This window comes from Phascolarctos cinereus, unplaced genomic scaffold, assembly GCF_003287225.1.
Source record: "Phascolarctos cinereus isolate Bilbo 61053 unplaced genomic scaffold, phaCin_HiC Scaffold_9;HRSCAF=440, whole genome shotgun sequence".
NCBI classification, from domain to species: domain Eukaryota; kingdom Metazoa; phylum Chordata; class Mammalia; order Diprotodontia; family Phascolarctidae; genus Phascolarctos; species Phascolarctos cinereus.
The window spans coordinates 220,490,937-220,507,084 of record NW_027556402.1 but is presented as its reverse complement, the minus strand read 5'-3'; the positions used below and the strand labels follow the sequence as shown (position 1 = coordinate 220,507,084).

At 37.9% G+C, this 16,148-nt stretch overlaps 1 protein-coding gene across 2 annotated transcripts in view; it reads right to left on the bottom strand.

The window, feature by feature from the left end:
• The window catches only part of NELL1 (neural EGFL like 1), an 876,262-nt gene that overhangs the window by 39,668 nt on the left and 820,446 nt on the right, over window positions 1-16,148 (bottom strand). For both annotated transcript variants that reach the window (XM_021002019.1, XM_021002018.2), the window contains exon 16: window positions 15,167-15,307. In XM_021002019.1, the coding sequence (XP_020857678.1) occupies window positions 15,167-15,307 (141 nt within the window). The remainder of the gene's footprint in view (window positions 1-15,166; window positions 15,308-16,148) is intronic.

Here is a 16,148-nt window from a genome sequence, read left to right as displayed (position 1 = left end):
TGGATCTTTTTTCTGAAACATTAAATTAATCATATATATGTAAATTTGTTGTCTTTTATATCACCTGAGCTCAAGTCAAGTAAATAGCCATTTATTATGTACTAGCTATGTACTAGGCACAATGATAAGCACAGCAAGAAGAAAGAATCATAGATGGGTCTGTAAATAGTACAAAACCCAATAAAGTGTTTTCTCTATGGAGGTCATTAAACAAATTCTTTTGACTGACTAAGAGCACAAGAATTTCTGAAATATTACAGCCCTGTTACTTGCCATATGTTGCAAAGAGGTTTCTCTGTTAAACTACCATCTATCTTGTAAAACTCAACTTAAATACCACCACGAATCCGTCCCTGATCTCTCTGCTCAGGAATGGCCTTTTCCCCACCAGCCATCCCAGAGCTCTTTGTGTGTGTGTCCTTTATGCCCTTACTTTATGGATCTGTGATTTTGTAGTATGCCCACAACCCCTCTACAGCTACGAAGAGAATCTTTGAAAGTCAGTATGGGCTGCTTAGCTCACAAATGGAGCTCCAATGTTATGATCTCTCCTTATCCAACTTGGTTTGTTTGTTTTTTATGAATTTAACTGGGTTGGTTCCTAAACAACAGACCAGCAGTTTACCACAGGAATTCACTATTTGAGGACTCTTCAGTTGTTGGGACCTTACCAGAGCGTAGCCTTTGAGATCATAGCGTCACTTTTATGTCATAAAAAAGCCTCAGAAGAGGATCCCAAATGAAACATTTGAATTCCTCAATCTATCATGTATTATTTAAAATTGGTTGTCCATGTTTGTGCCATTATTCCCAAGACTAGATTAGACAAGTTCCATGAGTGGGGAAGGGGAAAGGAATAAGCATTCGAAGAGTGCCTGTTAATGTGTGAGGCACTCTGCTAAGTACTTTCACAAATATTATCTCATTAGAGGATAGAATTGTACTTTGGGTCTCATGTTTGCTTCTCTTCTAACTTAGTTCTGCATGCAATGGGCACTTAATAAACACTCTTTAATATAACTTTATAGAGATTCACCTCTTACTTTCAGGAAGAAATCTGTGGGTGCCATCTGCCAAGCAACATTTCTATGTTCGAGGAGAATCTGGTGTTTCGATAACTAGTTCTTCTGGAGATTTCTGGGGCGCAATATTTACCTCATTTCTGGGGGAGAATATTGGTTAACCCCACCAGAACTTGACCATTCTTGTTCACACACTTCTACTGTCTAAGAACAAGAAACCTGGTTAGCAAACAAAGTTTGAGAGCAAAATAATACTTTCCTAAAATGAATGCATTTTCATAAAGCAAACAGTTTTTAAAGATGACATTTTTAAAATGGGAATTTTATGCTGACAGTCTTTCCGGGGCTCTAAATATTATGGCTTACATTCTAACCTAGAAATTCATAGCTGAGTATTTATCCCACAGTTAGAATACTGGTTGACTACTAAAACAATTCAGTATCCATTTTAAAGAGGCTTTAGAAGCAGATCTATGAGCTGTGATATGGACATGATTTTTGCATTCTATGTATTCTTTTTAGAAGTTTCTGTAATAAATTGATTGTTCACAGCTAAGCCTGAAGAGGCAGGTAGTGGACAGCAACACATTCTCAAATACAGAAATCCCTCTGAGACTGAGAAAATAATCGGACAGAGAAAGCTTTCTCCTGAGATTGGATGGATAATGGCATCTCCGGGGAATAACCTATAGGAGGGATAAAGTTAAAGGGAGTGATTGTAGACACAGAATTTGTATCCTAGAATTTGTGGTAACACCTCACTTATCCAGAGGATGATGGTGGTGGTGACGATGATGATAATAACAATAACAACAGTAATAAAACAGCTGGCATTTATCTAAAGCTTTAAGAAATAGATGACAGAACACTGGGTCAAATTCTGGTTCTGATACTTTGCACTTTGTGAACCTGGACAAGTTACTACATGTCATAGAGGTTTTCCATTGCAATGGTGAACTTTTCATACTGGAAATCTCTCCTCTCCAAGCTGTTGAAGTCACTGACCCCTTGAATTTTCACATACATAATTTATGCTTAAAATTTTTTTTTTAAAAGGCGGTTGCCAAGGGTCACACAGCTAGTAAGTGTCAAGTGGTTGGTCTGAGGCCGGATTTGAACTCGGGTCCTCCTGACTTCAGGGCCAGTGCTCTATCCACTGTGCCACCTAGCTGCCCCTGCTTTAAAATTTTCAATAAGTTTTAGATACTTTATCTCATTTGAACCTCAAAACTCTATGATAGAGCTGGTTACAGGGATTATTATTCACGTTTTAGAGGTAGAGAACTGAGTCAGACTTGTATCTGACCATATAGCTAATAGTATCAGAGCCATATTTGGAACCTAGATTTGCCTGACCATGCTATTCATCATACCATATTTTTTTCTTACATGGTTATCTCAACAATTGGGATATATAACCAGGAAGGGTACAAAAAGGCCCTTTCAGAAACCAAAATAAATGTTACTGAATCTATGCTAAAAATAGCTTATGTAAATCATCCTCTGTTTGACAAAACACAAACAAGCTTGATTACCTGCTTAAATTTACAAACCAGAAGAGAGGTAGGCAAACTGACAGGAGCAAGGAATGAGGGTTGATAGACTTGAGAGTGAGATAGAGGGAAAAAAAAAAAACAACCAGCTAACCAAATAAAGAAACAAATTTCAATAGGCCATTGAAAACATCAGTGTCTTAAAATCCCTCATCCAACAGACCATGTCCATAATGATGAACGTCAGTCATCAACTAAAGGTCTATTTATGTCCAGACTTGTGTTTTAAATATCAGGAAGCACGTACTATGCTTGAAAAACAAATCCATTAGCGGAAACAAATCAGTTACCTGTAAAGTTTCAATATCTGCAAAAAACTCACTACTCTGAAAGAAGGTGAAGAAATCAGGTACTACTGTGTTTCTAATAATCAATAAGCATTTATTAAGAGCCTCCATTATGCCAGAGCACTCTAGGTAGATACGTAGGGATAAAGGGAGAAAAGCTACTTCTTACCTTCAAGACCCTGTTATGGTTAGGGGAAATGGCATGTATAGATATATGTAAATACAAATGTATTTTTTGGACAACACCTTTGACTTCTTCAGGATTTCTGTAGCTCTCAGTGAGGAACTTCTACAAACACAGATCAGCAACATCTCTGCATTTTAAAACCTTATAAAGCTGTCTGGAACAGAGGTTAAGTGACTTACCTAGAGTCATACGGGGAATAAGTGTTAAGAGATGGTACTGGAACCTAGGTTTTCTTAACTCCAAGGCCAGCTCTCTACCTGTTATGCCCCAGCTGTCTCACAAATATATATGTATATACATACACACACACCATAAAATATAATCGAAATATATAATAGAAATAACACCTCATTTATCATACATAGTATATATGATATATATGATAAATGAAATATTTATATACTATATATACTGCATGTATACATATATACAAATTATATAAATATTCTACAAATATATAATATAAACATCTTTATCATATATGATAACTATATATACAAACATGTATATATATAACTATATATATACATATATATAGTTATATATATGTATAACTATATATACAAACATGTCCTTTATCACATATATAGTTATATATCATAAAGGAGATATTTGTATTATACATTTACACAGTGTTTGTATATATAATGTATGTATATACACAAATATATATGTGTGTGTATACCACATACACATACAGAAAATAAAAGTAATTTTGATAGTTAAGGGAAAATAGCACCTTGAGGGAATCAGTAGCCAGATTGCCAGAGGCTTTAACTGATAAATAGAAAACTCAGTAGCTTATTTTAGAGGCAATAGAGAAGCACTAGAGGTTTTTGGAGCAGAAGAAGAGAGCAAACATTTATTAAGCACCACTGTGCTAAGCACTTTACCAGTATTACATCATTTGATTCTCTCAACAACTCTGCAGTTATCCTAGTTCCCCTGGGGTGGGTGGGGGTGAGGAGGCAGTGGGGCAGAGAAGCTTAGACAATCAGAGGTTAAGTGACTTGTGCGGGGTCACATAGCTAGGACATATGATGCTGGATTTGAACTCAGGTCTTCCTGACTCCAGGCCCAGTGCTCTATCTACCATGCCCCCAGATGCCTCTCATACAAAAGGGAAATGACTTGATGAGATTGTGTTTTAGAATCATCATTTTGGCAGTTTTTTGGAGGACATAGAGGGGAGAGGCTAGAGAGAAATTAGGAACTTATCCCAATCATCCAGGCAGATACATTCATTCCTAAGCTTACGAAATACTCATAATAAAGGTTAGGGGCTTGTGTATGGTGCAGATGTAAATGGATATGGAAATGTGTGTGTGTGTGTGTGTGTGTGTGTATGTGTATAAAAGCAGCTGAGGAAAATCATTGCAGTGCTGCTTAGTAACACCACGGTGAAGGTAAGCAGGCAATAGAAGCTTGCTGTTCATTTTCTCTTCCTGTGGGGTGCAAGCCTGGAATCATTGATACTAAAGAGCAATGCGTGCTTTCTTCCTTCAGCCTGCGTTTGACGACGTTTGTTTTTGCCTCTTTTTGCATCACAGGTTTTTGATAACAGTGACTTTGTTCAGAAGCCACATGGTACCACAAGTCTGTCATAGCCTTGAGAGTAAGCCAATCATAGGTTCACAAATTTTAGATCTGGATACATGTTTATCGTAGTTCAGTCGCTTTTCAGTCATATCTAACTCTTCATAACCCCATTTGGTGTTTTCTTGGAGAAGATACTGGAGTGGTTTGCTATTTCCTTTTCCAACTCATTTCACAGATGAGGAAACTGAGGCAAACAGGGTTAAGTGACTTGCCCAGGGTGACACAGGTAGTTAGTGTGTGAGGCCATATTTGAACTCAGGTCTTCCTGACTCCAGGCTAAGCACTTTATCCACTTTAGCGACCTGGCTTCCTTTACAGACCACCAAATCCAACCCCATGTTTTACAGAGGAGGAAATTATCATCCAGACTGACTTGCCTAGGGTCACATTTCTAACAAGTAACTGAGTCAGGATTTAAGTACAGGTCTTCTTCACTCAAAGGCCAGAGCCCTATGACTGTGATCTTTGTGACACCCATCAATGATATTAAAACCTCCTACAAAAAATGATATCTGTAAAGATGATTCCATGTGTCTTGACATCCCTTGGATCTTGCCATAGGGAGGCCTGCATACAACCCATGTGAACAAAGCTGAGTCCGTATATACAAACACCAGGAAAGTCCACCCTATGATAAGCATGTTTGTTTCTGTAGGCCCTTCAAATTGAATTGAAAATCAATCTTTGACTCCAGAGTTAAATCTACACACAAAATGAAGTGGATAACTAAGGCAATTATCTGTGAATGCTCAGGAAAAGCAAAAACAGCCTAAAACACTCAAGCTCAAAACTGCTGGTTTTAAATCAATCCGTTATCTTCAGCTTCTATTTAAAATTGGTAAGAGGATCTTTCAGAAGATTCAGTTCCACTCAATTTAACAATCATTGATTAGGATCTACTGTAGTCAAAGCAAGAAAAAATGGAAATGTTTTTTACTGATGAGACAATACAGTCAACTTAATCCATTTCCATTTCAATCCAATTGACTCCAATCTAGTAAGTATTGGGTGGGAACTGGGGGGAAGAAAAGACAAGATGAAAAATTATCCCCTTCCAGAGTATAATTTATATTAAGTTTTCTGTATTATATTTTTCAGTGTGACTAATCCTTCTACTCAGATCTCAACCCATTTATATCTTAAGAGTTGCTATGGCAGTAATCAAAATTGGGATACGTTTCTTTGATCTTACTTGGGCTTATTTTCAAAAGCCAGACATACAATCCATTCCTGGACACAATCTCGACATCATTCCATTTTCTCAGGGTCTGCAAAGGCTTATTTTCTTCCTCCAAGACACGTCAATGGAATAAGAAGGATCTCTGAAGATAACATATTGTTGCTTAATCTCAATAATTCTCCATACATATATTCAAAATTAAAGGGAAGGTTGTTTTGTTTATTTTTCTAAACTTAGCATCATTGAAAAATAGCATTTGGTGGAGTGGGGGGAGGGACGAGATGGGGTGAAAATTTGGAATTCAAAATCTTGTGGAAGTAAATGTTGAAAACCAAAAATAAATAAATTTATATATAAGAAAAGAAATAATGAAGAGCAAAATGAGCAGAACCAAGAGAACAGAAGAGTTGTGAAGGAAGACAGTATCTGCATCCAGAGAAAGAATTGATAAATAGAAGTGTGTATAGAATAATTTTACACGTACACACACACACACACACACATACGTACTATTTGTGTCTAATGGTAGCCATCTCTAGGGTCTAGGGCTAGGGGGGTTGGGAAGAAAAAAAATTTACATGATAATTTTGTTGTGTATTTTAAAGGAATAGCAAGTTGTACATAGTAGATTTGCAGTTTCATATATAATCATCGTTTCTATTATACTATGTTATGGAAATGATTGTTTTATTCTGTAAATTAAAAATCAAATTAAAAATATTTATCTGAAGAAAAAAATAGCATTTGGGGGAGACCCTCATTCCTTGGTCCATGAGAAGAAGGAAGAGCCCAAGTATCTCTGTGGCTCATGCCCATCTCTCTTGCCCGTCGACCATGTGCCTAGAGCCAGTCTGGTCATGAGTTTGCCTCCTCCTGTAGCGCTCACAGGTCCCAGAACTGACGACATTCCCTTCACCTCGTGTCTGCAGTGGGTTCCCTCTGTGCATCCTTCCCCCCAGGCAGTCTTGCTCTCCTCCAGGGCATTCCTGGGGGTGAAGGGTCAACCCTTTCCCAGTGTTATTATTATTGTTTTTTAATTCCTAAGGGGCTTACCCCAGAATATTAAAAGTAGCTTTGTAATTAAAAAAAAAAGGGGGCAGGTAGGTGGTACAGTGGATAAAGCACCAGTCCTGGAGTCAGGAGGACCTGAATTCAAATCTGGCCTCAGACACATAACACTCACTAGCTGTGAGCAAGTCATTTAACCCCATTGACTAGCCAAAAAAAATAAAAAGAAAAAAAGAAGAAGCCTTCTTTGAGGAAGGCTGTATCAAATAGCAAAAAAAAAGTAGACAGAATTATCCAGGAAGATGTAGTTAGGGAAATGAAATGTGAGCAAGTCTGAGCAAATCACTTAAACCCAATCTTAATTTCTTATCATTATTAATTTGAGGATTTTTTTCCTCCAAATGGTTGGTGATAATTTTCATCTCTCCATTAAAGAATGCCTAGTCACATCCTTCAGCCACATTTAACTATTAGGACATTCTTCTTTTTCTTATGTGTTTTTACCACTTCTTTAATCAGACTTTATCACAAAAATTTGTTAAGGTTTATTTTTTCTTTCTAATTCTTACTGAATTCATTTGGATAAATATAGTGAATTCAGAGAAATATGGTAATTTTTGTGAATAGATGCACAGTGAAATGAACAGAACCAAGAGAACATTCATATTGACATTCACAATTAAAATGTGAAGGAAAATAACCTTGAAAAACTCCAAAATCCCAGTCAGAGTAGGAGATCAGTCAAAACTTTGAAAGAATGATGATGTCCACATTTTAGCAAGGAGGCAACAGACTGAAAACATAGAATGTAGTATGTAATTTCAGGGTTAGTTAGGTGGCTCAGTGGATAGAATGCCAGGCCTAGAGACAGGAAGATTCAGATCGCTGAGTTCAAATTTGGCGTCAGATACTTACTAATTGTGTGACCTGGGACAAGTCACTTAACCCCGTTTGCCCCAGTTTCCTCATCTGTAATATGAGTTGGAGAAGGAAACGGTAAACCACTCTAGTACCTTTGCCAAGAAAAACCCAAGTAGGGTCATGAACAGTTGGACGTGACTGAAACTACGGAACAACAAAAATATGTTTTCAGACATGTTAATGCATTCAATGATCATACATCTAGAGTTGGAAGAAATCTTGGATGTATTACAGTTTTTCACTTTATAGATGAAAAAACTCAGGCTCCAGGAGGCTGAGTGAATGGCCCAGGGTCACACAGGTAGTCAGCATCACAGCCAAGATTAGAACGTTGGCACTTAGACTCCAAAGCCAGGCACTTTCCACTGGAATACTTTGACTTGTTTGATTTGAATATACGTATTTGTTACAAAGGAGGTTTCTGTTTTGAGGAATTGAAGAAGTTAGTGCTGATAGACATTCAAAAGAAGACACAAATAGAGTAATTTTGTTAGTCTTAAAAATTATATATTATAAACAGACATACATGCATATGTATGTTTATTCAAAACTGAAATTTTAAGATATCATAGTTTCTTATACAGTTCTCCTTCTTATCCTCTTGTGTATTTTGAAATGCTTGTTTTGTGATGATGGCTAAGTTCACTAAAATGAAAAGAATATTTCATGTGGAGGAAGAAAAATGAGGAGGGGGTAGAAAAGGAATGAGAAAGAGAGAAGGAAGATGAAAGTAAAGTAAACAAAAGGAAGAGGGAGTAGGAAGTAGAAAAAAGAAGGTGAGGAAGGAAAATAAGTTGAGGAGGGAAAGTAGAATATGAATAGTGAAGGGAAAGGGATTCAACATTTATGCTAGTACCTACTACGTACTAAGCACTGGATTAGATTCTTCACAAATATCTCATTTGATGCTCACAACAGTCCTGTGATGTACGTGCCATTATATTCCCGTTTTACAGTTAAGGAAACTGAGGCAAATAGAGGTTGATTTTGTTGTTTTTTGCTTTAAAATAAAACAAAAAAAATGTTGAGGGCTGGATTAGAGACTTAATGTAACAGAAAAAAAAAACCAGAAGGAAAGGAAAACAGTCTATGATACAGAATCCTGTACAGAAGAGAGAAGAGGAAGAAGACAGGTCATGAGGAAGAGAAAAAGCTAGGTGATGGAGGGAAGGGAGACCGGGCAGCCAGGATCCGGACTCGTGGCTAGTCACTTGCTTCGTGCGGATTTCCAGTAGATACTTTTCAAAGCTGTGGAGTGTGTCCCAAGCTCAGCAGCATGTGTGTTCAGTGGGTGTCAAGTGTTGGGTTTTCCCAACAGCTCAGTAAGATATTGGATAATCCTGATGTCATATGGAGCTGACCACTCGTCCCTGAGGATCCCCAAACAGATACTGCCTTGGGTGTCTACATTAAGGTAAATGACTTGCTGAGAGTCACACAGCTAGTAATTGTCTGAGGCTGGATTTAAACTTCGATCTTCCTGATTCCAGGCCCATCACTCTATTTACTTCACCACAAATGCAAAAAGGAGGGAGTGGAGCACGGTGAGAAATGACAAATATGAGAGGAGGAAGTTGAGGTAGATAAGGAGGGGAAGGAGAGGTGATTTTGGAAGGAAGCTGTGATTTAATCAGTTAAGTTACCTTCCACTGTGGAAACTCCCTCCACCCATGCAGATTCATTTGAAATTTATAGTCTTCGTTGCCTGGGGCAAAAAGAGATGAACTGACTTAAATAAAATCACAGTTACTAAGTAATAAAGGCAGGTCCTTCCTGATTCCAAAGCCAGCTTGGAATAAAGAGGTTTAAAGGTGAAGTAAGGTTCAGGACAACTGAGTTTTATTCTGAGCCTCCTAACTTGCTATGTGATCTTGTAATCATATACACCATATAGCTTGACTTTATCATCTACTATACCCTGCTTATGATATCCTAAATATTGACAGTTCTTCAAGGTCTAGCCCAAATTATTCCTCATTCATGAAATCCTCCTTACTACTCTTGTCCTCACTGATTTCTCTCCTCTGATCTAAAATATTTAGTCTGTCTCACATAATTAAGCACTTAGTTATATTCTGTCCCTCACTGTTTGCTGTTGCTTTGTGTGTGTAAATCATTATGTCCCCTACTAGGCTACAGGCTTCTCAGCAGTGGTGACTATAACTGATAGTTCTGTAACCCCCACAGTGCTGCAGAATTCTGAGCAGACAAGGTTTTTCCACTTTTTTCAAATAGCAAAATTGTATATCTGTATGAGGCTTTTCAGAGTTTTCTAACCTATTATATCTTCTGATCACCACAGTAGTCCAATGTGATAGGCAGGTTGCTATTATTACTTAGGTTTCTAAATGAGGAAACATGGACTATGCTCTAGTGGAAAGAATACTGTTCAGGGACCCAGGTTTCATTCCTCTCTGTCTAGCTAAAGAAATCCCCGTGTGACATTGGACATATCAGTTAACATCCTTGGGCCACACTTTCCAGCTTTACAATGAAGAGGTTGAGTTTAAGTCAGATGATTAAGTTAAAGTTAAGACGCCACATAGGGAGTTAGTGAGGAGAGTCAGAATAAAACTCAGTTTTTCCTTACCTTAATCCACCTCTAAACCTCTTTATTTCAATAAATGTTAATTGACTGACTTACACACCTGTGATCTTAACAGGTGTTCCTAATTTTTCCCAGAAAGTGACTGGAGGAAATATATCAGTGAGAAGTGTCGACAGACAATCGCAATTTAATTAAACTTATATGAAAATCTAGGTTTACTACGAGAGAAATGGACATGCACGTGGAACCCAAAGACAGAGCAAAGAGTTGACCATCCATACAGAAGTCTGCATATTTATGACAGCACGACAAAGGAAGGAGGATTTACCAGAATCTCTACCAAATGGGGCGTGGCATGGGAGGAGAAAGGTTCAGTAAAGCTAGGAAAAGGACAAAACCCTACTGAAAGGGAAGGAGTAAAGCTACTGCAAAAGCCACATTCTTTTCCCCTGGGAACTACTGGACCCTTGCCCAGCTGCACAAGCCTAGTGCAGACTGTCTGGCACCTGTCTTGACTCCCAAGGACACACAGTCCAGTACTGGATGCAAACAGCAAATTATTTTAGCTGGGGTGGGGGTGGGGGTCATCTTTGACACGTTCAGGGCCTTCTTCATGCTCTGGGTCCAGTGTTCCTGGAAAATATGGCAACTCAAAAAGACAAGTGCAGGGGACACCTTAGCAGACGTTGGGAAATGTATGCAGGTGTACATTTGGTGACAGCTTTGCATTTCTTCTTTCATTACTCTTACAGACACTTCCATTACATCGTTTTCATGCTGCTTGTTGTATGTGGCTGCTGCTCTGACTATACTCAGGGTTGAATTCATTGAAGGACAAGTGAGGACAGATCCTAAAGAGCTGGGATTACAAGGGAACAGTATAGGACCAGCAGAGAGTGTGAAGTATTGGAGTATGAAGTAATTGGAATGATCCCTTTCTTTAAATCAGCCAGCTTATTGTTTATTAAGCACTTACTGTATGCCAGGCACTGCAAACACAAAGAAATCTAAAAGACAGACCCTGCTCTCAATTTAATGGGGGAGGCAACTTGCAACCAATAATATACAAAATAAATTCGAAATAATCATCAGAGAGAAGGCATTAATTGCATAATAAGTCACAGAGGGTTCCAAATGCCGAACTCTTTCACCTAATCATTTTACCACCTGGGGAAAGTGGCAGGAAAATGAGAGGAGATGAGAAGGCAAAATACTCTCTTTTTGGTTTGCTGTACGACACCTTCTTTAGAGCTATTCACTTTGCTGTGTGTTTTTAATAAATCATGCGGTCACTGAAAAGTCTTTCTGAGTCTTATGAATGAGATTGGCCAACTGGACATAGAGTGAGGGATGAAAAACAAATTATGATTTCTAGAATGTTAATATTTCAGAGTAATATTCCATATTCTTTTTCATATTCCTAGGTAATTTATGAATTGAGGACCAGTAGCACCATTCTGTGAGTTCTGTAAGCTTTTAGTATTGGGAAAGAGAATAGTCTAAGAGCATTTAGGCTGAGTGCCCTTTTGTGAGCTGGGCGAATACTACTCCTCTTGAGCAAATTATCACATGTGCACAGAACATACTTTTTTGAAGCAGTTCGGCTGGTGGCTTGAGGGTAGCATCATTTGGGACCAAATGATCCGTCATCACCCATTCACACACCTCCTGCTCCAGATAGAAACCCTCCATTTTAACAAATAGGTAGAGAGTCAAGCAAAACATATCATTATGATACAATGGGAAAAGCAGTGTTTCTGGAGTCAAAGCACCTGAGTTCTAATCTTGTCTATGATGTTTACTACCTGCATGACTTCAGGCAACTTAATCTACCTATGCTAAAATTTCTTCATCTAGAAAATGAAGGAGTTGGGTTAGAAAGTCACATAGGACATCTACCCGCCACTGTCACAGGAATACACGAGTGCATAAATCTCACTATTAAATATTTCCTTTTTATCACTATTTTTAGCACAGATTCCAAGACACAGATAAATCAACTTTTGGTACCGTGACACAATTTTCAAGTTCAACAGAGTTTTGGCATTTCAAACCCCCATCAAGAGACAAAATGAAGACAGATCATGGTTATCATCATCTGTTAGTATCAGATACTCATTTTAATTGACAGCTTTGTACTTCTCTCCCTGGTAGGGACATATCATCAGTCTGATTTCAGTGACAAAGGGAAAAACCTATAAATTTTGTTCTCAAGGAAGAAAGGGATTGGATTTTTCTCTTTAATTTCTTCAAAGTTTACTCCTTAATTAACCAGAATACTGTTGACTAAAGCCATAATCTAATTCAATTGTGCTTCTTTTGTCCACTGTGTTTCTCCCAATTACATTGCTGTATTTCTTTTTAAAATAAAAAAAGAATCTTTCATTCAAAAATGTAATCTCATAGAAAATATGTAGTGTTGTTAGAGAGTTTTATGCTTTACAAAAGGGCTTTTACTGATAGTATAAACATTTTATTTTCGCCATAACTCTGAGAAGGAAGTAGAGAAATGTCTCCTTCTTAGTAATGGAGAAGTAGACACAATGAAGGAAAATAAATTGACTTAGGTAAAGTCAAACAGAAAATTGATACCAGTGTCTGGAAAGCCACCTCTTACTCTGTCTTATAGTACAAATTTAGTAAAAATAAATACATTGCAAGGTTTGTGTTGGGCTCCCTCCCAAAGTCTTAGACCTTCCCTGTTGTTCAGTCATATCTGACTCTTTGTGACACCATTTGGGGTTTTCTTGAAAAATATACTGAAATGGTTTGCCATTTCCTTCTCCAGCTCATTTTACAAATGAGGAAACTGAGGCAACCAGGGTTAAGTGACTTGCTTACAGGATGATACAGCTAGTAAGTATCTGAAGCCACATTTGAATTCAGGAAGATGAGTCTTCTTGACTTTAGGCACTGAGCCACCTAGCAGCTCTAGTCCTTCCCACATCACCTTACATACAGCTAAAAATTTAGAGATTATCAGTAATCAAAAAAATACTTATGTTCAGTATCATATACTGAGGCAGAAGGGTGAAATAACACAGTTAGACCTGATACTACAATGTTTTTGAATTAGCCCTTGATTAATCTGAATGTTCCATTAACCTGCCCACAGTGACAGGGCTCTCCATACTAATTCAGATTCGATATGTTACATTGTGTGGCTTGTTGGATTTAGACACAGGAATACTTGGGCTCAGTGTGTCATTCTGATAGTAGCTACCTTTGTGACCCTTGACAAAATCAAATCTCCATTTGCTTTAAGCAGTTCCCTAGGATCTGTCCCCTAAATTACATATGGATTATGATCCATCTCAGTGATAGAATTTGCCATAAGAATAGCTTCCCATACAGACAAAATGCCTGCTCCTTTGAGTACTGCCTTAACTAGATCCTTCTTCCTCTGCCCCCCCAAGCATTCCATGAATTTAAGAAATGCTTATCACATACAACAAATGAATCAAATAATAATTAAGAACCCTCTGATTTTTATACAACTATGAGGGGCAGCATGGTGTATAACTGGAAGGAGCAGCCTTTAGCCCCTTTCTGTTAAATGCTGATTCATCCATCCATCGCGTTTTCCTCTCCAAGGATTAAAGGATGCTGTTAACGTTATTAATGCTGGTTTGGTTATCTCAAACTCCTTGATATTCATCTATGTCATTGCCTGATTACACAGCCATGTTCTTCATTGAACTAACTTTTTAAAAGCAGTTTGAGTCCATGTAAAGTATGACTTGGGTTGCACGGTCAGTGCAGAGAAAAGATGACAGTAGTAATGATACTGTATCACATCTACCTGTAAATCTCCAAGTGAGAAAGTGTTCTTTCCTGGTTGTCTAAGACAAATGCCAGAGGGTGAGACAACCTTATATTCATTCTAAAGTAGAATATTCCACATCCCTAAATTTTATGACAATTGTAATAACAGCTCACATCCATAGTTTCTTAAATTTGTAAAAAAACCTTTCTTTGCACAGCCCTATTATCTAAGTCATACTAGTATTATTCTCATACTATAGATAAAACAGCATGATGTAGTACTGAGAGTTCAGGACATGGAGTATGGAAAAACCTAGGTTTAAATTCTTAGCTCTTAACAATAGCCAGGTGAACCTGGACAAGTCATTTAAGGTTGGTGTTACATTGTTAGACAACTCTTTAGGACTTCCGGTTCAGAGATTAAGAACTGAAGGAGAATCTAGAGGTCCCCTACTCCAACTGCTTCATCTTACAGAGGAAAAGACTAAGCTTCCAAGAGATTCAGTGAGTTGCCCAGAGCCCCACAAGTAGTCATTTGCATTTGTATTCACATACAGTTCTTCTGACCTGCCCCAGATCAAGCGTTCTTTCCAGTCTACCATGGCTAACTCTGATTGACATATTGTGCCAATATCATTACCCATGTTTCATCTGAAGCTCTAAAATGTGAAGTAATTTACCCACTTACACGTAGCTAATAAGAGTCTGAGGAAAGATGGCCAGTGAGCTATCCATCTGTAGTAGCATGCTGCCTATTATATGAGAAAATGAATTTAATAAATCACAGGCTTATAGATTTAGAACCAAAAGGGATGTTAGAGGTCATCTAATTCAACCCCCTCCTTTTACATTTGAGGAAACCGAAGTTCAGGAAAGTTAAGTGACTTGCCCAAGTTTGCATAGGTAGGAAGCTTCAGAGATGGGATTTGAACTTATACCCTCTGGCTCAGGCCAGTGCTTTTTCCACAGTACTGCCCTTCACTCTCTCATAGTTGGTTATGCTGTAACTTTTTTCATTAAGTATGGTAGCAAAACAGGCCACCTAGTCTGACATGATTAGGGTAAAAAGAAAAATCCTTGGAGGAAAGGTGCTTACCAATACAGGATTCTCCGGAGAGTGAATAGGTTCCATTGTCATGGAAACCGCTTCTGCACTCACAGTGGTACCACCCTGGCAGGTTAACACAGCGGGAATGGTTGTGGCACTCAATGATTCCCTCTGTACATTCATCAATATCTGCCTCAGAGAAAAAAACAAGCCAGACAGGGAATTAATTTCCTTTGACACTAACATTTATGCTTAAAAAAAAAATTCTCACATTTAATTATCAATTAAAATGCCCAAGGTGAAAGATGTAGGTACTGTAGATTCCCACTTACATAGATTCCAAATAAATGGCAGAAAAATCTTCATATTTCTGTACAAAGATAATTAATGTTCTTGTAGCCTAGTTAAAAAGGTTTTTTGTTTTTTTTTGTTTTTGCCTCCCCAAAGCCTTTTTTGGAGACCTGCTGCTCCCATACCTCCCAGAAATGTTTCCTCCCTCCTGATTTAATTGTACTTTGTACTCCATTGCCTTATAATCTAATTGGGGAGGGTTTTTTTTTTAGGTTTGTTTTTAGTTCGATTTGGTTTATTTTTTCTCAGAGTTAGTAATTAAAAGTATATAGGAGCTGGTCTGGAAGTCAGGAATGTCTGGGTTCATTCCCTGCTTCTTGACATATATTTGTTCAATGGCCCTGGACAAAATACTTAACCCTCTTGTTCCAGGGACATCCAGAGGTCCTCTAGTTCATTCCTTTCATTTTATGATTGGGGATATTGAGGACCAGGAAGGTTAAGACTGCAGGACATAGAGAAGCTTTTGGTGTGTATTGGTTGCCTCAGGAGAGTTTCCTCATATCCCATACATGAATGATTTCACAGATATAGCCATTACGCTTTTTGAAAAAATGTATATGTGTTTTATTTCCCCCACTGGATCTTAACTACACTGATGCATAGAGATCGTGTATTTTTCATCTTGTGTCTCTGAGTGTTCTGTATATAATTGGCATACAGGAAATGAATGAGTTAA